Source organism: Coregonus clupeaformis, chromosome 5 (genome assembly GCF_020615455.1).
Source record: "Coregonus clupeaformis isolate EN_2021a chromosome 5, ASM2061545v1, whole genome shotgun sequence".
NCBI classification, from domain to species: Eukaryota; Metazoa; Chordata; class Actinopteri; order Salmoniformes; family Salmonidae; genus Coregonus; species Coregonus clupeaformis.
The window spans coordinates 15,609,456-15,636,784 of NC_059196.1; the positions used below are offsets into that span (position 1 = coordinate 15,609,456).

At 43.0% G+C, this 27,329-nt stretch overlaps 2 protein-coding genes and 1 long non-coding RNA gene across 7 annotated transcripts; 2 read left to right on the plus strand and 1 right to left on the minus strand.

Moving 5' to 3' along the window:
* The first annotated feature begins 6,879 nt into the window (after positions 1-6,879).
* LOC121563139 (adapter molecule crk) lies at positions 6,880-13,302 on the plus strand. Its single transcript, XM_041875164.1, has 3 exons — positions 6,880-7,404; positions 7,828-8,393; positions 10,259-13,302. Exons 1-3 carry the CDS (start codon positions 7,185-7,187, stop codon positions 10,394-10,396), a joined length of 924 nt encoding a protein of 307 aa, XP_041731098.1. The 5' UTR covers positions 6,880-7,184; the 3' UTR covers positions 10,397-13,302.
* Positions 13,303-13,773: 471 nt separating this feature from the next.
* Positions 13,774-19,709, plus strand: ywhae1 (tyrosine 3-monooxygenase/tryptophan 5-monooxygenase activation protein, epsilon polypeptide 1). Of its 5 annotated transcripts, none has more exons than XM_041875168.2 (7): positions 13,774-13,998; positions 15,487-15,686; positions 15,954-16,060; positions 16,421-16,627; positions 16,761-16,897; positions 17,380-17,427; positions 18,664-19,709. In XM_041875168.2, exons 1-6 carry the CDS (start codon positions 13,935-13,937, stop codon positions 17,385-17,387), a joined length of 723 nt encoding a protein of 240 aa, XP_041731102.1. In that variant the 5' UTR covers positions 13,774-13,934; the 3' UTR covers positions 17,388-17,427; positions 18,664-19,709. The 5 variants fall into 5 exon arrangements, with proteins under 5 accessions (XP_041731102.1, XP_041731108.1, XP_041731113.1 ...); XM_041875174.2 differs by having other exon boundaries at positions 18,667-19,709; XM_041875179.2 differs by having other exon boundaries at positions 17,380-17,420; positions 18,667-19,709.
* LOC121563195 lies at positions 19,448-21,436 on the minus strand. Its single transcript, XR_005999804.2, has 2 exons — positions 21,199-21,436; positions 19,448-20,935 (listed from the first exon to the last, which is right to left on the minus strand). It is a non-coding gene; the product is annotated as an uncharacterized LOC121563195 (long non-coding RNA).
* Positions 21,437-27,329: the final 5,893 nt, after the last annotated feature.

A 27,329-nucleotide genomic window follows, 5' to 3' on the forward strand; every position in this document is an offset into this window, starting at 1 on the left:
TATACAAATATTGAAAACATTTAATGAGACAACTAAAATATATGCAACATGAAAATATTGTCCCATTTACATTATGTAATTTATTGACGTTCCCTAATTACCCCCAAAGATAGGCACACCAACTGGTTGAAGCTAATTGGTAAAAGAAGTTGGCTAGCACTAGCTAGCCTAGGCGACTTCAAGACACAAGACCACCCCGCCCCCAAGACAACTCTCGTTTCTTTACCATGGCCGCTGTCTTTCTTAATGGCCAAGCCAAATCAGGAAGTTCAGCCCCCTTTTAAATGAATACAGTCAATTGAGACGAAGGGGGCCAGAGTTCCGGTCTAGAAGGTTTCGACTGCTTCTATAGACTTGCTTCGGTACTACAGTTTAACTGACGCCCGGCCCAGAAATAAAATGTCCATAGACGGCCACATAGAGAAGTCAGATTTGAAAATTCTTAATAAGACACTTTAGTCATCATCTTTGGGCACAAGACATCCTTTGAATTATTCAAATAATTGTCCCCTATGCCAATGGCTTTTTCCATAACTCAAAGCCGAAGATAGAGGCCTTGTTCGACATTGCAGCCGACAGTGCAAGCGACTGGCAACAACTGACTGATCTACAAATCACCTTGCATCATAAATAACGACTCATTATTATTTGCAAATCAGTCAGTCACAGTTTACCCATGATACATCATGGTTTTGATGCTCTCGAACACGGCCATTAACATTTGATTTTCATCCAATGTCTGCCATGTTTTTGGATTACGTGATGATCCTGTGCGCACTGAGTGCTAGTGAGCATGTGAAGTTGGGCCGTGTAAATCGGATGCAACCCGGATATAGACGGTCCATGAATCGGCATATGCGAACGTGAGTAGATTACGTTGAAAACAAAGGTCGGACATCTCGGACGCAGTCTCCAGTTCTTTATGGGCTCATTCGAGCTGATCACTTTTGTCGAGTCAGTGACCAACGCCTTTCAAAGTGTGATGCATTATGGGGATACAAAACTGTCTGACTTGCGCCTACATTAACTTTACTACAACCATGTGATCAAAGGTCATGATGTTTCAACTTCAGTCAACTGCAATTTTCTGCATTTGCTCATCCCCAGCTGCAACTTGCAGCCATTACATTTCAGTCATTTGAACCCACAACAACCCTGGTGTTGCAAGTGCCATTCTCTACCAACTGAGCCATCACCTGCATTGTGGAAGGCTCTATTGTCAACCAATCTTTAGGGTGTTTGACCCACGCGGACGTGACCAAAGACGTGACTGAAACAGGAACAAACTTTGCGCATTCATGTATACAGTGGATATGTACAAATTAATTTGTGATATTTGAGGCTCTCTCTCACCAATTGATAGTACAGTCGTGGTCAAAAGTTTTGAGAATGACACAAGTATTGGTCTTCACAAAATTTGCTGCTTCAGTGTTTTTAGATATTTTTGTCAGATGTTAGTATGGTATACTGAAGTATAATTACAAGCATTCCATAAGTGTCAAAGGTTTTTATTGACAATTACATTAAGTTTATGCAAAGAGTCAAAATTTGCAGTGTTGACCCTTTTTTTTCAAGACCTCTGTAATCCGACCCTGGCATGCTGTCAATTAACTTCTGGGCCACATCTTGACTGATGGCAGCCCATTCTTGCATAATCAATGCTTGGAGTTTGTCCGAATTTGTGGGTTTTTGTTTGTCCACCCGCCTCTTGAGGATTGACCACAAGTTCTCAATGGGATTAAGGTCTGGGGAGTTTCCTGGCCATGGACCCAACATTTCGATGTTTTGTTCCCCGAGCCACTTAGTTATCACTTTTGCCTTATGGCAAGGTGCTCCATCATGCTGGAAAAGGCATTGTTCGTCACCAAACTGTTCTTGGATGGTTGGGAGAAGTTGCTCTCGGAGGATGTGTTGGTACCATTCTTTATTCATGGCTGTGTTCTTCGGCAAAATTGTGAGTGAGCCCACTCCCTTGGCTGAGAAGCAACCCCACACAATAATGGTCTCAGGATGCTTTACTGTTGGCATGACACAGGACTGATGGTAGCGCTCACCTTGTCTTCTCCGGACAAGCTTTTTTCTGGATGCCCCAAACAATCGGAAAGGGGATTCATCAGAGAAAATGACTTTACCCCAGTCCTCAGCAGTCCAATCCCTGTACCTTTTGCAGAATATCAGTCTGTCCCTGATGTTTTTCCTGGAGAGAAGTGGCTTCCTCACTGCCCTTCTTGACACCAGGCCATCCTCCAAAAGTCTTCGCCTCACTGTGCGTGCAGATGCACTCACACCTGCCTGCTGCCATTCCTGAGCAAGCTCTGCACTGGTGGTGCCCCGAACCCGCAGCTGAATCAACTTTAGGAGACGGTTCTGGCGCTTGCTGGACTTTCTTGTGCGCCCTGATGCCTTCTTCACAACAATTGAACCTCTCTCCTTGAAGTTCTTGATGATCTGATAAATGGTTGATTTAGGTGCAATCTTACTAGCAGCAATATCCTTGCCTGTGAAGCCCTTTTTGTGCAAATCAATGATGACGGCACGTGTTTCCTTGCAGGTAACCATGGTTAACAGAGGAAGAACAATGATTTCAAGCACCACCCTCCTTTTTAAAGCTTCCAGTCTGTTATTCTAACTCATTCAGCATGAGAGAGTGATCTCCAGCCTTGCCCTCGTCAACACTCTCACCTGTGTTAACGAGAGAATCACTGACATGATGTCAGCTGGTCCTTTTGTGGCAGGGCTGAAATGCAGTGGAAATGTTTTGGGGGGATTAAGTTCATTTTCATGGCAAAGCGGGACTTTGCAATTAATTGCAATTCATCTGATCACTCTTCATAACATTCTGGAGTATATGCACATTTCCATCATAAAAACTGAGGCAGCAGACTTTATGAAAATTAATATTTGTGTCATTCTCAAAACTTTTGACCACGACTGTACAATGTTCAGACATATGCTGTATTTAGGCTACAGTTTGAGAGTGTGTGATATGGGGGTTGGAGACATGTTTATTTCGACATTACAAAGAAATACTTTTATAAACAATGGCAACACTGCCATGTTACACTGAGCCTTACTGTTGGAAAACCACATCAGTGTCCCCTGACTCCACTCCTCGACTTTCGTCTGCAGTCGGTTGCTTCAGCCTTACCACTCAAACAAGCCCATAACCTCAGTGATTGAGACGCAAAAGTAAAAAAAAAAACGTTTTAGAGCCAATTAACCTCACTAGATGGGTCTGCCCTGGAATTTGTCAGTTCATACAAATCCCTGGGTATCTGGCTGGACACGGCACTATAATTCCACACACACCAATAATCTTCAAGCAAAGGTCAAATTCAGAATAGACTTTCTCTTCCGGAACAAATCTTCATTCACACACTTCTAAACACACCCTGGTCTAAATGACATGCTGGATTATGGGGATGCCATCTTCAGGATGGCCCCAAAGTCTGCCCTCAATAAACTGGACGTACTTTACCACTCTGCCATACGCTTTGTCACTAGTGCCCCATTCCAAACCTGAAAAATATGGGTAGGTTGTAGAATCAAAGGACCATTAAAATAAGGGGGAAAAACTTAAGTGCTGGTTTTAGGCCGGTAGTAACCACTACAGACTGCCGGGTTAGAACAACGAGGAGGCACTAGGTGATCAGGGCACTGAGGGCTAAGATGCTCTGGGCCTACTGGAGCTATAGGGGTATAGACTGAGAACCTAGTAGGGAACAGGGTGAGGTGTCTCCTATGACTGGACACTGGACACCTCGATCAGGAGAGTCCGCCACTGGAATATCAGGAGGGTCCCCCACAGGGACGTTCAGAAGGGCTAGCATGAACTCCAAGCCTGGGATAGGCAGGTCCCACCAAGCAGGGGCTGACAGGGCCTGGACAGCAGACATGGACCGAGCCACTGCAGCAGAGACTGGAGGAGGCTCCCAGGGAGGAGCAAGGAAATGTATTTGGACAGCAGCAGGCTGAACGTCACAGGTGGGACTAGGCGGATCCCACCAGACAGGGACCAGAGAGGTCTGAGTGGCAGGGCTCCCGTATTATGGACCAACTGACATTGTGAAGTGTCGGCTGGAGTAGGAGTAGGGTTCTCCAACAAGGTGAGCTCTGGCAGCTCTTCCAATCCTGGAGAAGGCACTGGAACCACCGTGAGGGACATCACAGCGGGAGTCAGCTGGAGAACAGTTGTATGGTACACCCCCAGAGTGAGGTCAGGTAGCTCCTCTGCCTCTGGAGAAGGATGTAGGTCTTCCTGCTCACGAACAGGCAGGGAGGAGAGAATTGATCTTGGGTCAAGAACAGGGGTCGGCAGAACCTCTTTCACTGGAGATGGTGATGGAAAGCTGTAGCACCGCTGTGAGGGAATCAATCTCGTCATTCTGGATGTGTAAACGCAGTGAGTCCTCTCCGGTTGTCACTAGCGGTCCACGCTCAGGTTGACGCTGATCCCGGTGATCTCTGGTCGAGATTTGACGCTGATCTTGACGATCTCTGGTTGAGGTTAGCCTGAGGTGTGAACCCGGTGAATTAGCCACCGATAAAAAGGCTGAGGCTCTGTCCTCTATTCTGCTGGTCAGCCTGGGTGGTGACTTGGACCGGTGATGAGTCGTTGAAGGGGACTGCAGTATATCCCGTCTCAAGTGCTCAAGAAAACCCTCTAGCTGTTCTCCCTAGTAGGAGTGGTGGGTTGTTATGTGTGGTGGTCTGTACCTTGACTCGTAGCCATCGCCGTAATTATCAAGATATTGTGACAGGTGAACTGGTCGGCGCAGACAGACCACATCTTGTGGAGGATCTTGTCTGTTAACTGCCATCCTTGGGTTATAGCAGTTACTGGATTCGGCACAAAAGACCATGAACAATATGGGTAGGTTGTAGAATCTAAGGACCATTCAAATAGGAGAAAAAACGTAGGTGCTGGTTTTAGGCCGGTAGTAACCACTACTGTCGGGTTAGAACAACGAGGAGGCAGTATTCCAGTTTAAGTGGTTGTAATGGACAGAAAGGCACGTTTCTGACATCTGCCCTGTCCGTGCTGGGGTCTTGCACTGAATGTCCCAGGAATCTAGTCTGTTAATAGGCTAACATAATAATAATTGGCGTGACCTTGACCAATAAGAACTCAAATAAGTTTAGGACCTTCTGAATGGGGGCTGAGCTGCCTGACAAAAAAACACCAGTAGAATGTGCTAGAACAGCTTACTGAAGCTGGCCGTTTTAACAAAACCCATCACTGTGACATATTAATCCCTACAGGCTCACATTCATATACAAATCCCTCCTCGGCAAGACCTTTATCTCAGCTCACTACTAAGACTCCCCACCACCAACAGCAACCTGAGATCCAGCAATTACATAAACCTGGCAATCCTCAAGTCACTCAGTATCTTTGGTGAAACAGATTTTCAATTCTCCGCTGCTAGAGACAGGACCATCCTTCAAAAAACACTGAAACTAAGCTCTTTTGTGTCCATTGGTACTTTAAAAAACACTAACCCTAACTGTCTGAGAATTTAAAGGTGCACTATGCAGAAATCGCTCTGCCATTTCCTGGTTGCTAAAATTCTAATAGTTTGCCTAATTTCAGTTAATGTGACAAAACAACCAAGTATAGTGTAGAGAATCATTGTACCATCTAAACCGCTGTGAAATATATTTTCCAAAACCAAAAATATTGCATTTTCAGCTGTTTGAAACTGGTGTACAAAACCAAAAGTAAAAGACACAAACATGAAACTTAAGCACATGAAGCATAGAAATAGCCACATAGATCATAAAAAATAAAAACAATACATCTTGATTAGGTAAGTATTCAACCCCCTGAGTCAATACATGTTAGAATGACCTTTGGCAGCGATTACAGCTGTGAGTCTTTCTGGATAAGTCTCTAAGAGCTTTGCACACCTGGATTGTACAAAATGTGCACATTATTATTAGATGAAATTCTACAAGCTCTGTCAAGTTGGTTGTTGATCATTGCTCCCTCCCCTCAGACTGACCATCAGATGCAGGCCATCAGTCCAGTAAAATAAGAACAGCAAATTACTATGCTCTCTGTGCTTCACAAGTAATACAACAAATTATCTATTACCAGTGTGATCATATACCTACAATTTTGAAATATAATTTCAAAATGGTCTGAGAAGAACAACGTTGGCAGGGCAAGTGTATGAAAATGTATGCACTCACTAACTGTAAGTCGCTCTGGATAAGAGCGTCTGCTAAATGAATAAAAATAAAAATAAATAATAAATAATAAAACAACATCTCCACTGCTTCTTAGACTTGTTTTCAATTTGAATGACATATCTATAATTCACATTTCTATGTGAATTTGGTTGGGTCGCCCAAAAAGTTACATATTGCAGCTTTAACTTATAACTGCATGTGTTTCCCCCCTGCCTCTTAAATGCTGCCTATTGCTGAATGTTTTACTGACTGTGCATTATGTGTATTTTTACTGTTGTTTGTATGATATTGTGTGTGTTTGTATGATATTTGTGTGTTATATGTGCTGACACGTCGTCATTGTAAATAATAATTTGTTCTTAATTGACTTACCTGTATAAATAAAGGTCAAATAAATAAATGTTGTCTGGCATAATTGCAGAAATCAGTGGCTTTTAGGCCTAAACCACATAATCTTTTTGATTTATTGGCCATCAAATAGACCACAATTTAGATAATCCATGGGTTAGATTAATTTATACAATGTGTACTCTTATTATTATTATTATTATTATTATCTCATATCCTGTCATAAATAAAGTAATGTTTGACCTTATCAACATGGACACCCTCATCTGACACGTTTCTACGTAATTCATAAAATACGTAATATCCGGCTAATGGGGTGAGTTTTGTTTCCCCGGATCCGCCATTTCATTTTTTGAAGTTACTTGTGACAAGTTACAAGATTTGATTCAAAATGGTATTGTTTTACAACTGGGTTGGGTCAGTTATAATCGACATATCATTTTAATCTGGCGATCAGACACGTTTTGGTGGAGGACCAGTTTGTGGATTTTGTGGAATTGATGGGCATAGGCAAGTTGCGGATTTCGCCTATTTTCCAAACGTGTTCTACGCGCTAAAGTTTTTGTATGAGTTGAATGCTGGTTGTGGATAAGGGGAGGCAAAGGGAAGGCCCGTGAAGCCTCGGCTTTGGAGTGGGAGTCATGGCTGGACATTTTGACGCAGAGGACCGTGCAAGTTGGTACTGGGGAAGATTAAGTAGACAGGAGGCAGTTTCACTTTTACAAGGACAGAGACACGGAGTGTTTTTGGTGAGAGACTCTATTACCAGCCCTGGCGACTACGTGCTGTCCATTTCAGAGAATTCCAAAGTCTCTCATTACATAATCAACAGCATCAGCAACAACCGGCAGTCTGGCTCAGGTAAGCGAGACATGGTTTGGGGCTGCAGAATAAAGGAGCCACCAGGGTATCCGTTCGTGTATGAATTCAATGTAACAGGATGATAAAAGATTCATCCAACAAGCCACTCCACGTTTCTTTGGAAAATAATTTAAGATTAACTTCCTACAAGTGAATCAACCAAACAGTGACATTTGGATTAACCAGACATCAAATATGTAGTCCACTGCCTTTCAATGGGCCAGAAATGTGGTCATTCACATGCTAATGTTAATCAACCAAACAGTGACATTTGGATTAACCAGACATCAAATATGTAGTCCACTGCCTTTCAATGGGCCAGAAATGTGGTCATTCACATGCTAATTATTGGCCAGTGAAATGGTTTCTGCTGTTTTTTCCTTCTTTTCTACTCATCCCTCTTTTCCCACCCTCCTCTCCCAGGCCTGGCACCTCCACGGTTCCGCATAGGGGACCAGGAGTTTGACACCCTCCATTCCCTGCTGGAGTTTTACAAGATCCACTACCTGGACACCACCACTCTGATAGAGCCCTTCAACAAGGCCAAACACCCTTCATTCGTCAGCGTCAACACAGCTGCCGGAGGCCCGCCGCAGCGGCTGGAAGGCGAGTTTGTCCGTGCCCTCTTCGATTTCCCAGGCAACGACGATGAAGACCTGCCTTTCAGAAAGGGCGACATCCTACGGGTTCGGGAGAAGCCTGAGGAGCAGTGGTGGAAAGCCCAGAATTTAGAGGGGCGTGCCGGGATGATCCCTGTGCCCTACGTGGAGAAGTACCGACCGGCCTCTCCCACCTCAGGGGGCCCAACAGGGGGTCCCGGTGGGGTGGGCTCGGTAGACGGCTCCAGTGTTCAGGGCCCTCCTCTGCTTGACCCGAGCCAGTATGCCCAGCCCACACCTCTGCCCAACCTGCAGAACGGACCCGTCTTTGCCAGGGCCATCCAGAAGAGGGTGCCCAACGCCTACGACAAGACCGCCCTTGCCTTAGAGGTACCTACCTAGCTGTGCTCTCTTGTTCTGTCATCTCCTCTTTCCCTTTATTCATCATCCCTCTCTCAGATTATTTGATCCTCCTCATGTTGTCATGGCTTTTCCTTTGTCCACAGCCTTCAGTGCAATGAGGCTAAAATGAGGCTATTCATTACTGGTCTTGTACAACATATATTTTATTTGGCATTATGTCAAGATTATGAGGTCAGAGAATCAAATCACTTTTTAAATCTGCCTTTAAAAAATAAATTTAAAAAATAATAATGATTTAGAATTATATTGAATTGATTACATTTCTGAATGGTGGTCGTCTGTACCGTCATAGTTGAAATGCCAATATCAGTGTCTAATCGGTAATCCTCACTACTGGGACTGGTTTGATCTGTTGTAAAGTCATAATCTGGAGAAGTCCCTATGTTCCCTCCCAGTGGGTCATTCCAAGTTATCCCTATGTTCCCTCCCAGTGGGTCATTCCAAGTTATCCCTATGTTCCCTCCCAGTGGGTCATTCCAAGTTATGTCTTCCATTTCCGCTCACTGCTGGAAGGAATGAAGGAGTTGGTATGTGGCCTCTGTGACTTGTTGTCTGTGACTTCCTCCTCAGTTTCTTAACCAGTCGCATGCCCCTCAGTGTCCCAGACGCTAGGCTTGTTAAACAAGGTAGTCTGGGTCGTGTCCATTAGTCACCAAACAGAAGAAAATGGACTGAAACGGGGAGGGACTTTCCTAATCTTGTCCAATAAGCAATGCTTATTTTCGTATTCCACTGCAAAATGTTTTGCTATGGGTGTGCCCTAATGAAAATGACCAAGTGCATGCAGGGTGGTGGTCAGTCAGTCTGAACTCAATGGCCAACTGCTGTAAAGCTCATTAGAGAATGCTGCCAGAGGCTCCCTCCCTGACTGTCTTAACTAACTGTCCGGAAGGGGAAAGAGGGCTTCCAAAGCCGAGGTTGTTGTGGGAAGGAAATACTTTGTGTAGAGGAACATTTCCTTTCATTTCTATGAGGACATTACTCTGAGCCAGAGCAGCCTCTGGGCAACAAGCCAGCGGTCTCAGTCTCAGCTTCCCCCCCTCTCTCTTTTTCTAACCTGCTTGGAGAGAGGGGAGGTGAAGGGAGAGAAGGAACAGTAACACTGAAACAGATACATGATGTTCACTTTCTGACCTTCTTTCTGTCTCGACGGAATCAGCTACAGGCTGGAAGTAGTCTGTTTTGCCTCTCTTTTGAAATACTAAAGTGTTAGGCTACATGCTTACAAGGACAACAAGTAATGTCAAAGACTCGTGTGAAAATTGAACCTAACTCTTATATACTTTTGGGTCCCAGACAGTTTATATTTTCTATCCACCCAAGAGTCAGTCAGCACTGCGCACCAACAGGATATTTACCCTCCATAAAGGTGTTTGCCAGTGTATGACTCAGGAGGATATAGGTTTAATGATTAGCCCCCTGCACACACTTCCTGGTCACATCTTAGTAGATGAGAGTACTTCACTCTCTTTAGAAGAATGGTCCACCTGTAATGAAGAGGCCTACAGGGTGAACCAGCAAATGGACCTCTGCAGGACTGGTTTGTGTTAGTTGCACTGTGATTTGTGTGTGCAAGGCCAAATGAACCGCTGCGATACATAGACACAAAGTTTCTATTTTGCTGCAACTACTACAACAAGGTCATTACAGCGTGAAAACAGTGTTCATTGGGCACCAAACGGACTGAAACGGGGAGCGTCTCCCTGGACTTGTCCAGTAAGAAAAGCACATTTTTGTGTTCCGTTGAAAAGCGTTTTGAAATGTTTTCCGTAGCGTGCCCTAATGAACATGAGCCAGGTCTGTCTGTTTGACGAATCCTCCTCCTCCTGCAGGTGGGCGACATGGTGAAGGTGACAAAGATCAACGTGAACGGCCAGTGGGAGGGCGAGTGCAAGGGCAAGAGCGGCCACTTCCCCTTCACCCACGTTAAGCTGCTGGACCATAACAACCCTGAGGACGATGCGAGCTGAGAGTGGACACTGGGCTCCTTGGGCTCCTCCCATCCCTTACTCTGCCCTTAGACACACACACTCACTCCCTCTCCTGCCACCATCGCCCCTGTGCCAATCAGCAGCCTCCTCATGGCCACACACATACACACCACTTCCTCTTACTCAGTTGGCCCCGTTAGATAATCATTACACTGTGTCATCTTCACTCACACCACCAGTATTTATACCACTTCAGCACCATGGTCAGCTCTATCAAAACACACACGCACCCACACACATTCCCCTTCTAAAGAAGAAAGACTCAAGCCTTGTCTGCTGGGATGAGGACAGTGGCTGTGTATTACCAAGAGGAAGAGGGGGAGTGTGTGGACAGCCATTCAGAGAGAGGGAGAGGGAAAGATAGAAATGCTGGACTGGGATGGTACACACAGAGATCCATGGAGAAACACTTTCTCTGGCTGTCGAGGAGAGCCGTTAGGATAACACTACATTGTACACACAACTATCATCCTCACTACAAATCCACGACCAAGTAACTAGTAGTCTTTTGAAAGAAAAAAACATATTATTATGAAATTGTTGATAACCATTACATGCTAAAATCATGTTTCTTTTTTGCCTCGTTTTTCTGCATAGTTTTTCTGAGAAGTAACATTGCCAGTCCACCACTATTGCGGAGATCTCATCAAATGTGTAGGCTATGTTGTGTGCTTATGGTATTGTCAGGCGCTAACCCTCTGTCTTATTTGTTTGTGTCTGTCTTGCGTTGCTTGTCTGTGCTCTTTGACAAGCCTTTGTCTGCTCCGCTCCTACTCCGAATCACTAAAACATATATTATTATTGTTTACACACAGCTGTTCACTTTTTCACCTTGTTCTAAACAGTGGATATGACTTGTGTATGATCTGCTAGGGTCGCGCAAATGTTCTGCCATATCATATAATACCATAGCCAAGGATCGACTGTTAAAAGGACATTTTCGTATGACGTAAGCTCAATGTTAATTTAAATTGGCTTTCTCCTTGCAGGCTGTCAGATTTAAAACTGATTACTGTAGTACTTGTTATCCTATACACTTTGGTTACAAAGTAAAGGCAGTGCATTGACACTGAGTGTTCTCACTTTTCTGTTCTAGATTCCTGTCATCCACTATATTTTGAGAATTGATGTCTGTCTGTATTCATTAGTGTAATGGAGCAAGAAAAAAACCTTTCATTTGCATGCATCCACAAACCACCATACTATTACTAAGGTTGTCTACTTTTAATAGGTGTTCTCTGTTGATAAGAGATCACAGTTCAGTCCACCTGTTGACACATGACAATCATCTTTCCATTCCTATCATGTAGAAAACTGACAAAGTTTTCTACACGATAGGATCACCCTGGCACAGCATCACAAATGTTACAGATATAAGTAGTTCACTGTACACAGCAGATTCGTATGTCTGTTCCACTATAAATTAAACCTGTATCTGACCATTCTTACACTTTGCACCCCACTGAATGTGCCCCTGAAATTGACTTGGATAACTTCACCTCCTAGAGTGGTTTCCCGTAGATTTAGGCAGAGGTGACTTGAGAAATGGGTTACCTCGTCCTCAGTAGAACTGGCCACTAGGGTGCACTGCAACAGCATTAGGCAGAGAGGTGCTTGGTGAACCAAAGTGCTAGTCTGCCTCTTAGTCTGCCACTTTTATCAATACAGTAGTCTGTGTTGAGGATGCTGGAGGTGAAATTTGTTTTAGTTCTTTCAGAATGCACTTTAATCAGTTATTATTTACAATTACTTGTCAGTTCAGACCCCTCCCTTTCAATTACTTTTCTTGTCTTTTCTTTATTGTTCTAATATGTCATTTCTGCTGTGTGTTCATTGTCTGTGGCAGACCTCGTGGTGGCTTTTTTTTAATAAGCTAAGGTAATTTAGCCCCAAATTTATGAAGCAGCTGTGAAAAATCAAAACGCATGCATTGTCAGGGTGTGAAGACTTCAGAAATGAGTATGGTAATACGAGTTAAACTCCAATCATGTAGTACCTCATCAAAAATACACAATGTACTGTCCTTAGATGTAGGTTCTGGGTAGTAGATTCTGCAAAGTCCAGAGGAATAGAATATATAACCTTTTGACGATTGGATTGTCCTCAAACCACAGGGGTTTTCCCGTTGCCTTCAAACTTGTACCATTTCTCTGTATAATTGTAGCTTTCGGACCACCTGACAAACTGTTTTATAGACAATTTATGCCACAATCTATGTTTAGGGCAAGGTTGGGTAGGTTACTTTCTAAATGTAATCAGTTAGTTACTAGTTACCTGTCATTGTAATCAGTATTAACTTTTGGATTATCCAAACTATAATCGGATTACTTTCAGTTACTTTTGGATTACTTTCCCCTTTTTATAAGCATTAGAATAAGACAAAAAGGAACCATCAAACACATTTGGTGTGTCATCATAGTGGTCAGACTTGCTCAGGTGGAACAAACTTAAACTTAAACTCATCTAGTTTTTCAAAAGTATCTGTAATCTGGTTACAATATTTTATCTGGTAATTTAACTAATTACAGTTAGTTTCTTTGTAATCAGTTACTCCAGTATTAACATCTGTTAAATCATGTCTGCTTTTTCATTCATTCTCTCAATGCATGCCTGTTGTTTATGTAATCTCTCCTTATTTTCATGATTTTGTTTTGTCAGTCATGCCTATAAATATTTTAAAGTATTGTATTTTTGTAACCCTGTGTAAGTCATGACCTTTCATAAGGGGGCTTGGTTGGCATCCGCAAATGGAAATTGTATTATAACACTATATTCTTTAAAGACAATTGAAATTACCTTTTATTTTCTGTAGCATGTAATGTGTTAAGATATACATAGTAAATAAAGGCAAAGGGTTGGCTAATGAAAATACTGTACCCAATCAATCTTGTGGATTGTTATAAATTTATGAGATCAAACACACTGCCTTTTTTCATTCATAATTTGTCTCACTTGTCATACATAACAACATAGACCTACAAAAAGCCAGTTGGCCTACTTGGGTGTTTATTTGTATTTAAATATCCAGACAGCTGATTATTATTATTGCAGGCCTGTCTACCAAAACGTGGTCCCAGATTTGTTAAAGATGTCACAGCCAGCCTGTTTCACGTGTTCTTGTTAAGACGAAAGATCGAGAAAGCCTTATCAAGCTTTAAAAATAAAAAAAAGTTTATGTGATAATGCTTATCATGATAATGGTACAGTGGGTGAACATGTAAATGTCTGGCATCCCTAGTCACTGGTTGCCATGCCGTGAAAAAAAATGGGAGGGGGTTTTCTGAGGAAGGGGTGATCGTCAGTGGGGGGTGATGCATGTGTGGTGTGAAAGGTTCCCGGATTTAGATTTTCGCCATTTTTTTTTTTACTCCAGTACAACCGGTGGGGTGGAAACGCCACTGATCTATCCGTTGATTTTCCAAGAACCACCGACAGATTGACCTAGTAGCAGCTACTGTCGAGCCTTTAAAAAAATCAATTTGTCAGTTAAACTAGACTATTCGCCACTCGAAACAAAATGGGCGATCGGGAGGATTTAGTATATCAGGCAAAACTCGCCGAGCAGGCTGAGAGATATGACGGTAAGAGACACAATTGTATTATTCGATGGAGGGACATGTTCGCCGCTGTTTTTTTCATCAGCTAGCTAACGTTAGCTAGCTAGTGGCTACCAACATAGCTAACACTTGAACTCACTCATCCTCCTCCCTCTTGCAGGGGGCCTCGAACGAGGACGGTGAAGTCAGTGCGCTAACATTAGCTAACGCATTAGCTTAACTAGCTAGCTGTGTAACTAACATTAATTAGCCAATACGATAGCCACTTAACTGTCCAGATTTGTTTAAAGATATGGATAATTTAAAGAGGATACAAAATGGCGGATTATTGATGGTGCGAGAGCTAACGTTAGGTAGCAAGCAAGTGGGGGTGGTAGTTAACGTGTTAGCCAACTAACGTTAGCTGTGCTAGCTATGTGGGGATTACTTTAACCAAACAATGTCAGCCAATGTAAACATATGTTACAGCACTAGCTATAATCTAACTATGTAAATCTGTTGGCCTGCCAAATACCCTACTCTTGTTTACTAAACTTCTCGTGGTCCGACGACGTTAGCCATAGCCCGATATCTGGGTGTGACGTATCGAAGACTGACCTGAAACAAAACCTACCCCAATGATAGTTAATTTTGACATAGCTAACTAAGTTAGCAAACTAACTAACGTGCCTGTCAATTGGCAAAGTAGAAGCTGTTTTTAGATGTCTGATTACAGGGTATGATCATGTCTGTCTGACTATGGAACCCTGGCCACATGCAACTTTGATAAGACCCGAAATAAAATCACTTTAGCTGCTTTATTGTGGTCCTCTGTAGCTCAATTGGTAGAGCATGGCGCTTGTAACGCCAGGGTAGTGGGTTCGATCCCCGGGACCACCCATATGTAAAAATGTATGGACACATGACTGTAAGTCGCTTTGGATAAAAGCGTCTGCTAAATGGCATATTATTATTATTTATTTCACCCTCAAATCAAATGCGATTCTTCACAGACATGCCGCTCTCATTCTTGACACTGATTTAACTATCGGTTTCTGAAAGGTATGATTATGTACCTTGTCACTGGGTTATAGATGTAGTCGTGTAGTATTAATGCCTCGGCATAACTGAATTAAGCCTAAATGTTGCAGCAGATACTACCTTCCAAGATTGTATTATCAAAAACCTGTATTCATGAGGCACATCAGAGTAGGCATACTGATCTAAGATCGGGTCTCACCTGTCCTTATCATATTCATTATGATCGATTAGGCAAATTTGATCATAGATCAGCATGCCTACTCTGAGACTCGTTGTGAATACAGGCCAAGGTTTAGGGACAGAGACAATTGTAAATAGGACTTTCTATGATTGGGATTATATTGTTATGTTGAGAAATTAAAATCTGTAATTTCAGCATAAGAAAAAGGAAAGAAAGATCTCTGTGAAGTCATCAAACTTTGTCCCATAGTTTTATTTAGTATCTGATCTTTCAGCCCCAATTACTTATGACTTCCTCTCTGCTCCCCACAGAAATGGTGGAGTCCATGAAGAGAGTGGCCGGGTTGGATGTGGAACTAACAGTCGAGGAGCGAAACCTACTATCAGTGGCCTACAAAAATGTAATTGGGGCGAGGAGAGCATCATGGAGGATAATAAGCAGTATTGAACAAAGGGAAGAAAACAAGGGTGGAGAAGACAAATTGAAAATGATCCGGGAATACAGGCAAACGGTGAGTAAGCCCAGAAGTATGAGTCATTCTGAGTGCATTCATATAGAACTGGTGCGAGAGAGATCTGACATGATGGGAGAGGCATTTGAGCTGCAGCACTCTTAAAGCGATATGGTAGCGTTTCTACTGGAGAAAGTTGTGAATGGTATCAAATAATTTAGGCTAATTCACCTGAATGATACCATTTGTGTATTGTTGAGTGTTGCTTGTTGTGCCTACCATTGTGCCAGTGGCTGGTCATTCATTGAGTTATGTTTTCTCCTGCAGGTTGAGAACGAGCTGAAGTCAATCTGTAATGACATCCTGGATGTACTGGACAAGCACCTTATTCCAGCTGCCAACACGGGAGAGTCCAAGGTCTTCTACTACAAAATGTACGAGCCTCTGCTCTTGTTGTTGACGTGTTGTTTGGGAATAGATTCTTGATGGTTATTACTGTTTTTTTAATGACCGGATTAGAACAGTATTCCACAACTCTAATGGCTCTAGAATAACACATAGAGCAGGGATTGTGATTCCTCCTGATAAATCAGGAATTCCTGCTTTTCTGACATTTATCCTCCATTTGTTGATAATTTAAACTGACCTATCCCCTAGATTTTTAGGTTGTCCTGATCACGTCCCTGAGTTAGGAACATAGTTGTTTTTCACATGGACCCATGTTTGCAGTGAGCCTTTGTGTCTTTTACACCACGATGACCCACTGATGCTTCTCCCTCTTGCTCTTCCCTCAGGAAAGGCGATTACCACAGGTATCTGGCCGAGTTTGCCACTGGGAACGACAGGAAGGAGGCTGCAGAGAACAGTTTGGTCGCCTACAAAGCTGCTAGCGACATCGCCATGATCGAACTGCCACCTACACACCCCATTCGCCTAGGCCTCGCTCTTAACTTCTCTGTATTTTACTATGAAATCCTCAATTCACCCGACCGCGCGTGCAGGCAAGTACCTCGCACGGCTCTCCCTTGATAGACTTCTAACTTAAAGGTCTAATTTTGAACCATATGTGCTCAAACGATTCAATAAGGTGACTTTCTCTTATAGTTTTACATAAGACCAATGTTTGTACTATAGGTTGGCGAAGGCTGCATTCGATGATGCCATCGCAGAGCTGGACACGTTGAGTGAAGAAAGTTACAAGGACTCCACACTTATCATGCAGTTGTTACGTGACAACCTGACACTATGGACTTCAGACATGCAGGGAGATGGTAAGCACCAGTGAGAGCTCCCCCACTTTGACTTTTAGAATGCATGGAGGAAGTTGGTAATAATATTAAGGGGGAAATTGCTTTTTGATAGCATGCTCAATTCCTCAATTTCTTCCAGTCTGAGGTATACTTACAATATTACAGCAGTTTGCCTCTGCAAATTGTTTAGTTAGCACATTTTGTTTGTAAACGGATGTTATCCTACCAGAAAGGTGTAGTACTGGATCTCCTTGAGGTGTGTGCTGTTGCTTATTCGGCTCTTTTCAGAGCTGCTGATGTGGATTATTACGCTAACTCTAACGTCTCCCTTCTCCATCCGTCTCTAACCTAACCTTGTGTCTTTCACCTTGCAGTTCCTTCCGCATTGCTTAGTGGTCCTCTCTCCCCTCTCTCTGTCCTCTAAAGCTGTAGCTTCTTCAACCTTCATCTTATTGTCTGACTCATCTCTCTCACCTCTCCTCTCTCTCCTTCCGTTTATGTAGAGTCCTAAAGGAACAAAACAGCTGTTAATTTCCCATAATCTGTACGTTGTAAGTGTTTTCTGCCCTTGGTTTGACTCCTTTGTGTTCTGTCTCCCTTCACTACTAACTCACTGCAATGCCACTCACCCATTGGTTTGTGTTATGGGGAAAGTTGTATGTTCACACACTGTGTCTTATGAATCGTCTTTCTACATATTGACTTTATTTTTGTCGCTGGTGTATCAGTAATGCATTTAGTTAGAAGTGACTGTCTTTTTTAATGTTATGATTTCCATGTGTCTTGGACAGCTGACAGATTATTGGGTTTTTGATAATGGTGTGTGAGTATCATCTTTCAGCTGGAACCATTTTAGGCCAGGTAAAGGGCAGCTCTTTAGGTACAAGGTGACTATCTTTCTCTGTGGGGCTGCAAGTGTCTCACCAAGTTAGAACACGTGTTTGTGTGTAGAGTCTGATGCTCTGTAGTCGCCTGCCTGACCTGTTGACCTGTACCGGATCTCCGTAGCTATCCTAAGAGCTGTGTATTGTGGAGACTGGATGACTAACAGCATGGCACCAGTTGTTGAGAGGCTATATGGGATATCCTGTCTGTCTTTGACTGGGAGACATTATCTACATCCAGTCCCATAATCGCTCTGCTCTGTCATTCTGTCTGCCTGGCGTCCTGTAGCATGATACAAATAGACAGTTGTCTCACTAGCAACGGAAGGCCAGGACAATATAGTGGCTTATGTTGGAATATAATACTTGGGTATAGGTGAGTCTTGAGCAGATCTGTCAGGAGGGATTTAAAGATTGTATGTTACTGTATTAGCTAGATGGCTTATACATCATGGAATGAGTAGGCTAAGGAGAAATTCACAAATCAAAAAATGCTTCTCAATTATAAACGGAAGTAATCTATTAGGTTGTCGTCAAGTAGGGCCTATATAGGACGTTTCATTCTAAAGCATTTTAATTACTTTGAGAGTACTTTTTATTTGATTGAAGCACTACAGTAGTTCTTTTGATCTACTCTACGAGGTTGTAGTTAGTGATTGAAGTTTCACTGCATGTGCTAAGATGTTTGTGACACACTGAATGAAACCACTGCTGGACTCACTTCGGCCTGTCCACCTGCAATTTTGGAGGTTAAAACTGTCAATGGAGTAATGCAATACTTCCACAGCATCTCAATATGTTTGATGTTTGGACACTGAGTCTGATCACCTAGACTGAGGGTTGTCTCTCGTGTACATAACCTGAAAGCCCAGCCCTCACCGTCCGTTTTCTCTTGTTTTCAAGCAGGTGAAGAACAGAACAAAGAGGCGCTGCAAGATGTGGAGGACGAGCCCCAGTAAGACATCACAGCCAACTTGAGACCCCCGCCTCCACACACTCTCCCCTCCCCCAAAGAGAAAACCCCCTGAATCCCAACAGTAGCCACCATGCCCAAGTGACAGCAGCTCTCAGCAGCTCTCTGACCCCCAGGGTCTTAGAGATAATCACTTCTCTTTATATCTTTATTTTTATTTTTTGCCCTTTAATTCAAGTCAAATATAAATACCACTTAATTGAAACGACAAATGCAATTTTGGAAAGGCAAAGAGTCCCTGGATAAATTTATTTTACTTGGTACAAGCATTTCTGATTTTTATTTTCATTGTCTTGTTTTCATTTTGATTAGTTTTTGCTCTTTCCTCAATATTTTATCAGTTGCTGGATGTATTTTGAGAATTTTTTTTCTTAATGTTATTACAGAAATTAACTTTTATTACTGATATGTCTATTAGTTGTGGGAGCTGTAATATTTCTGTGTTAGTGAATGAGATGCAAGTCATTAAACCTTTTAAGGGCAAAGTGCTCTTGTTAACTTAGTTTTTCAGAGGAAGTTGGTAAAATTCCTGATATCCATGTGGAGCAAAATGCTTAACTTTTACACCATAGTGATTCTATTGTAATGTTTTGGATTGTACTTTGTGCTGAAATACTGTATTGCGCATACTTGCTGATTTCAGATGGTGGCTGGTAGCGGTTTTAAAAATCTAAGGGAGCATTGTCACGTTTAGTAAAAGACAGCTCTCGATGGGCTTCTATTGATGACAGGGTTCTAAAGAGATGATTTCAAGCCTGCATGAGTTAATGAATAGTTATTTTTCTGCCTCTTTCCCCTCCTTTATATTGCTCTTAATGTTTTTCTTTCCTTTTTTTTTTGCTTCATTATGTGTAACTTAAAGCTAATTTGTACTACTGGATATCTGACTGGAGCCACAGAGCGTCTCCTATTGTTCTTACTGAAGCACAGCATGGAATTAACATTAAACAATCTAAATTAAACATACCAAAAATTCTGTTGGTGTTGATTTCATCAAACAATTAATTAATGCTTCTTGATTTTGACTTAGCTTTTACTGAATGTTTATGATAGGAGTAAAGCCATGGATTTGGGTGTTTAAACGTGGTTAGAAATTACTCACGAAATGGATACTTGCCTATTGGATGTATGCCCATTTATTTTCGGTGAGCCATGTTAAGTCACTGTCATTTGAGAAGCGCTGGAGGAACGTTGGAGATGGCCGAGGGAATTTCTAACACCACCACAGAGCTCATGGTTGGTTGGCCCTACACTACAGTTCTAATCAGAGCTTTTTGTTGAAGATTAAGTTAAAACAGTTGTAATGATGGATTGCATTTATTTGCTAGCACTTGTCATATAAACCGCTTTACTTGTATACCAGTTAAGCATGTATGGCAGGGTAATATGTAGGTCTACATTACAAGAATGTTGGCTTTGACACGTTTATTGAAATGAAAAGGGACAAATAATCCTACAAATATTTATATGAATTGTCACCGTGACACTCAGATGACAGGTGACTGTAAGACCCTAACTAGTTTACAGGGGCCCTAGTCTCAACAGCCACAGTGTCTATAAAGAAAGCCCTATCAAGTCTGGTACATGAGACCGCTGGGCCTAGTACTTCCCTTTGATGCGCTGGTCTAGGTTTGTTTGAACACGTGTAAGTCTTGAAATCATTAACAGCAGTTTAGTCGTTGGAGGTGAAATGTTGTAGTAGCAGAGCTTTCCCATCAGTGAGCTGAAGTCGGCCTCTTCTAAACGGTCCTTTTCAACATTTTCCTCCATGTCTTCTTTCCTAACAAAATTACAGATGTATTTCCAGTGTTAATATTTATTTTAAACACTTAATTTTAAGTGTTGATATTTCAAGTGTTGATTTAACACTTAATAGTGATAGCTTTCAAGAATATAAGGATTTATATTTGCTGGTCTTTTCTTGATTTTTTCTTTATTCTCTGTGAAAGTGAACAAGTTCATGTCATTCATATGAATGCACCTGGTGTGTTTATTTTGTCATTTGACAGTTGGTTATCATGTGCCAATCACAAGACTTACACTAACGCGGAGTGAAATAATCTTTCAGACCGGGCACATGTCGTGCAGAATGACACAGTCAAAGTGTGATTTTGCATCTGCGTCAATCAATACCACCAGCCGCTGGAGCTGCCCAGCAGTGACATCAGCCATGTATAGGTCACATATGCCACATTCCATTTCCTGCAATACAGAGACACGGCCCATTGTACATGGTCTGTAAATTGTGATTTGATATAGATTTGTCCACAGCTGCTGTTTTGCACATTGTATTTTGTAACAGGATTATACATTTTAAATGGATTTAGATTCTCACATTTCATCCATGAACTAGCCAGTCTAACTATTGTTTCTGCTGGGTCGGCGCCTGCTTGTGAGGGATCCTCTCAGGCCATCCACTGTGGTGGGGAAACCACATTATATGATGCCATTTTATTTGGATTTACCTTGAGAGAAAGCAGTCCATCCCTGTCCTTATCAAACTTCTCAAAGACTCTCCTGTAGAGGTTGCTTCTTCGCTTACACACTCGACAGAACCTGTGGAGATATCCCTGTGGAGATAGCCCTGTGGAGAGAGGCCCGTGGAGTTAGCCCTGTGGAGAGAGACCTGCGGAGATAGCCCTGTGGAGATAGTCCTGCGGAGATAGCCCTGTTTTTGTATTTTTATTAATTTTTTAATTTCACCTTTATTTAACCAGGTAAGCCAGTTGAGAACAAGTTCTCATTTACAACTGAGAACAAGTTCTCATTTACAACTGCGACCTGGCCAAGATAAAGCAAAGCAGTGCGATAAAAACAACAACAACACAGAGTTACACATGGGATAAACAAAACGTACAGTCAATAACACAATAGAAAAATCTATATACAGTGTGTGCAAATGTAGTTAGTTATGGAGGTAAGGCAATAAATAGGCCTGTGGAGAGAGGCCTGTGGAGATAGCCCTGTGGAGAGAGGCCTGCAGAGATAGCTATGTGGAGAGAGGCCTGTGGAGATAGGCCTGTGGAGATAGCCCTGTGGAGAGAGGCCTGCAGAGATAGCTCTGTGGAGAAAGGCCTGTGGAGATAACCCTGTGGAGAGAGGCCTGCGGAGATAGCTCTGTGGAGATAGCCCTGTGGAGAGAGGCCTGGCTGGGACACAGAGAAAGACACAAGAGAATGACCTCCAAAATCTTGTCACTTCCACCAAGTGAATGAATGACAGCTCTCACATTCTGAAATGATCTGAGGCAAATCCATCCAACCCACTCTCCAGCAGTCTGAAGTCCATTGGCAGGTCAAAGCGACAAATCTTCTTGGATGGACACACCCTCGCCTCCATTTGGTTGGTGTTTACCTCTCTGTTATTGGATTAATATGATTGTCAGGATTGTTAAAAACAGTGTTAAAGACAGTGCCAACTCTTCAGTTAGTGTTCAATGTATAAAAGGCAGTCTTACAGCATTCTCCAGCTCATACAACTGTGTGTTTATGCTGTCCAGACTCTCCTATTCCCTCCTCACTGGTTACAGGGTGACGCAAGAGCAGCTCCTTTAGCACCCCCTGGAGGACAAGATGTGTACATACAGATGCTGCTTCCACTGAAACTCAGGTAAAACTACATTAGATATTTGAGATTAGATATCAAAGCTGATCTGTTGACTGTATGTATATTGCATCGTGAGAAATAGAAAACAGGCATGACATTTGTGAAAAGCTGACATTTGTGGAAATATTTTGTAATTATCATGATCCCAAGCTGGGAATATGTCTGACCTCACCTGGGGGTCAAATTTCAATGGACTGACAGGCAGGAGTTCTGTTGGAATACTTTCCTTCTCCTCACACTCTGTTGTTTTCCTCTTCCTCATTTTCCTCTTCACTTTCCCACTCCCCTCTCCACCTGAGATCTGTCCATCTGACCTAGGACAGCTGTAGATAATAGTTGACATGTAAAATAGGAGACTGATTTGATCATTAAACATGTTGTACACTGAGTGTACAAACATTATGAACACCTGCTCTTTCCATGACATAGACTGACCAGGTGAATCCAGGTGAAAGCTATGATCCCTTATTGATGTCACTTGTTAAATCCACTTAAATCAGTGTAGATTAAGGGGAGGGGGGGAGACAGGTTAAATAAGGATTTTTAAGCCTTGAAACAATTGATACATGGATTATGTATGTGTACCATTCAGAGGGTGAATGGGCAAGACATAATATTTAAGTGCCTTTGAATGGGGTATGGTAGTAGGTGCCAGGCGCATCAAGAATGGTCCACCACCCAAAGGACATCCAGCCAACTTGACACAACTGTGGGAGGCATTGGAGTCAACATGGGCCAGCATCCCTGTGGAATGCTTTTGACACCTTGTAGAGTCCATGCCCGACAAATTGAGGCTGATCTGAAGGCAAAAGAGAGTGCAACTCAATATTAAGAAGGTGTTCATAATGTTTTGTACACTCAGTCTATGTATCTGATGTGTATAGCCAATACATGAGTGATTCCTCTAATTTCCTATGGAGCAAACAGAAAACACATTTCAATGGAGCCTGATTAAAAGAGGCACTTCACTCACCTTTTTGCACTTGTTCCCTTCAATCTGCCTTTCACGATGCAGAGGAACACTCAAAGACTAGGCTCTTCAGTGCTGGCAACACTTATGCATTGGGCCAAAAAGTAATTATTTGTTCTACCTGGTATACTGCAGCCCTAAAACATGCCTTTTCAAAAAGTGTTTTTAATTTTTTTATTTGACAATTCTTGATTCCTCATCATTCATACTTCAGTCCTTCTCATTAGAAACAATGTTTTTTCTTCTGTGTGTAATGTGTTGCTTACCTAGTGTGTATGGAGACTATTCACCTAGCTACTACCTCTGTTTGGGTTAGGCCTATAGTTGCTTAGTTGCTTGTAGTCTTCTTGAGCTATACATTGGTGGGTTCTGGTCTCAACTGGTGCTTTTATTCTCCTAACTTCAGTGGAGGCTTTAGATTTGTGTGTACAATAGATTTAACATGACACCATAATTAATTTCACATTCATTGTAAGACTCATCCTGTGAATAAAGCTGTTTTGATCTGAAACCACAAGAGGGCAGCAATTGCTAGAGCTAGATAAAAAGATTAGCTCTAATCTGCATGAGTTTCAAATCAAATCAAATCAAATCAAATTTTATTGGTCACATGCTCCGAATACAACAGGTGCAGACATTACAGTGAAATGCTTACTTACAGCCCTTAACCAACAGTGCATTTATTTTAAACAAAAAAAAGTAAGAATAAAACAACAACAAAAAAAGTGTTGAAAAAAAAGAGCAGAAGTAAAATAAAGTGACAGTAGGGAGGCTATATATACAGGGGGGTACCGTTGCAGAGTCAATGTGCGGGGGCACCGGCTAGTTGAGGTAGTTGAGGTAATATGTACATGTGGGTAGAGTTAAAGTGACTATGCATAAATACTTAACAGAGTAGCAGCAGCGTAAAAAGGATGGGGTGGGGGGCAGTGCAAATAGTCCGGGTAGCCATGATTAGCTGTTCAGGAGTCTTATGGCTTGGGGTAGAAGCTGTTGAGAAGTCTTTTGGACCTAGACTTGGCACTCGGTACCGCTTGCCGTGCGGTAGCAGAGAGAACAGTCTATGACTAGGGTGGCTGGAGTCTTTGACAATTTTGAGGGCCTTCCTCTGACACCGCCTGGTATAGAGGTCCTGGATGGCAGGAAGCTTTGCCCCAGTGATGTACTGGGCCGTACGCACTACCCTCTGTAGTGCCTTGCGGTCAGAGGCCAAGCAGTTGCCATACCAGGCGGTGATGCAACCAGTCAGGATGCTCTCGATGGTGCAGCTGTAGAATTTTTTGAGGATCTGAGGACCCATGCCAAATCGTTTTAGTCTCCTGAGGGGAATAGGCTTTGTCGTGCCCTCTTCACGACTGTCTTGGTGTGTTTGGACCATGATAGTTCGTTGGTGATGTGGACACCAAGGAACTTGAAGCTCTCAACCTGTTCCACTACAGCCCCGTCGATGAGAATGGGGGCGTGCTCAGTCCTCTTTTTTTTCCTGTAGTCCACAATCATCTCCTTTGTCTTGGTCACGTTGAGGGAGAGGTTGTTGTCCTGGCACCACACGGCCAGATCTCTGACCTCCTCCCTATAGGCTGTCTCATCGTTGTCGGTGATCAGGCCTACCACTGTTGTGTCGTCGGCAAACTTAATGATGGTGTTGGAGTCGTGCCTGGCCATGCAGTCATGGGTGAACAGAGAGTACAGGAGGGGACTGAGCACGCACCCCTGAGGGGCCCCCCGTGTTGAGGATCAGTGTGGCAGATGTGTTGTTACCTACCCTTACCACCTGGGGGCGGCCCGTCAGGAAGTCCAGGATCCAGTTGCAGAGGGAGGTGTTTAGTCCCAGGATCCTTAGATTAGTGATGAGCTTAGAGGGCACTATGGTGTTGAATGCTGAGCTGTAGTCAATGAATAGCATTCTCACGTAGGTGTTCCTCTTGTCCAGGTGGGAAAGGGCAGTGTGGAGTGCGATAGAGATTGCATCATCTGTGGATCTGTTGGGGCGGTATGCAAATTGGAGTGGGTCTAGGGTTTCTGGGATTATGCTGTTGATGTGAGCCATGACCAGTCTTTCAAAGCACTTCATGGCTACAGACGTCAGTGCTACGGGTCGGTAGTCATTTAGGCAGGTTATCTTAGAGTTCTTGGGCACGGGGACTATGGTGGTCTGCTTGAAACATGTTGGTATTACAGACTCAGTCAGGGACATGTTGAAAATGTCAGTGAAGACACTTGCCAGTTGGTCAGCACATGCTCGGAGTACACGTCCTGGTAATCCGTCTGGCCCTGCGGCCTTGTGAATGTTGACCTGCTTAAAAGTCTTACTCACATCGGCTACGGAGAGCGTGATCACATAGTCATCCGGAACAGCTGGTGCTCTCATGCATGCTTCAGTGTTGCTTGCCTCGAAGCGAGCATAGAAGTGGTTTAGCTCGTCTGGTAGGCTTGTGTCACTGGGCAGCTCGCGGCTGTGCTGGCCCCATTCAAAGTTTTATGGCAAATATAACTTTCTGCAGGGGAAATGTAAGAAAGATAAAAATAGAGTACCAAAATACAGTGTAATCTAATTATTTTGGACAAGTACGTTCAGAACATTTCTAGGGAAATAAGAGTGAAGTCTGTGCTGTAGTGTGAGGACAGTTCTTTGGGCTGGTGCTTGAGTGGTAGCCTAATCGGCGTCCCATGCTTTCCTGTGGAAACGGCCCTGCTGAATCCTGCGTTGTCGGAGGCTGATAACTGCTTTTGAGCAGACTGATGGAACAAACAGCATGGAGATATTAGAGATTTCCTTTTTAGTGTTAAAAATAGGCATGGCTATTTCCTGTCAACACTGGGAGATAGCACTAGCCTATCCCAGTTAGTTAAATTCAGTACACAGTATATTCTTGAACCTCTGCCCTACCACTCCCTGCCCTTTCACGTTGCCATGGCCACGTGCCCTTTACTCACAGATTGGCCCCTGACTCTCTCTCACACAAACAGGATGCGATTCCCTCTACTTCCTTACAGACTTCTCTGTCAGTGACAAGTTGTGTCCACGCCTAGTTCAGGAACACTGGCCCCTCGTGTAGGAGCTCCTACTGCGCCTGGCTCACCTTGACACACACTACTCTAACACCAGCTGCAGGTTCTGACACACACACATATCACCCTTCCAGTGTGACCCTTCCGCTCACCCTTCCAGTGTGAGCGGATAGGACATGAAAGATAGTTTAGACCAGCATAGAGAGAGAGAGAGAGAGAGAGAGAGAGAGAGAGAGAGAGAGAGAGAGAGAGAGAGAGAGAGAGAGAGAGAGAGAGAGAGAGAGAGAGAGAGAGAGAGAGAGAGAGAGAGAGAGAGAGAGAGAGAGAGAGAGAGAGAGGGAGAGGGAGACAGTTGGGCCTCCTTCACCTTGTGTGTTGAGGGATGGACAGCATTGAGAAAGAGAAAGTGTGTTTATAAACCTTCAGCCAAAGGACCTTGAACCTGTCTTCTGTTAATTAATAACTATCTTCTGTATTGTTTAATTGGAAACTCATATCAATCAATCAATTTTATTTTATATAGCCCTTCTTACATCAGCTAATATCTCGAAGTGCTTTACAGATATCTTATCAGTGATCAGTGTAAACAACAAACTATACCCTTGAACTTGAAAAATGTCTCAGAAAAGTATACTATTAACGATCACACTTTAAACGAACTATAACGTATAAAGGCTTTATAGGGCATTAAGTCTTCATAAACAATACGTAAATGCTTTACATATCATTCATAAGCAAAGTCATGCTACATAGAGGGTAATACAAAAGGTCATTACAGTCGGTGCTTTGCCAAATGTACCTTTTTTCATGTCCATTTCTGGTTCTGGTTGCCTTCTGTTACAGTTCTTGTTCTTCCCAGTATGTTTCAGGTCCGTCTTTGTGTGTTCTCTCGCTCTCTCTTCTCATCCATAACAGTCTGTTAGGCTGAGCCCAGGCTGAGGCCTTGCTGCGTCAACACCACTGTTTCCTGTTGATGCCCAGCAATCAGGAATACCTTGGGCGCGTGTC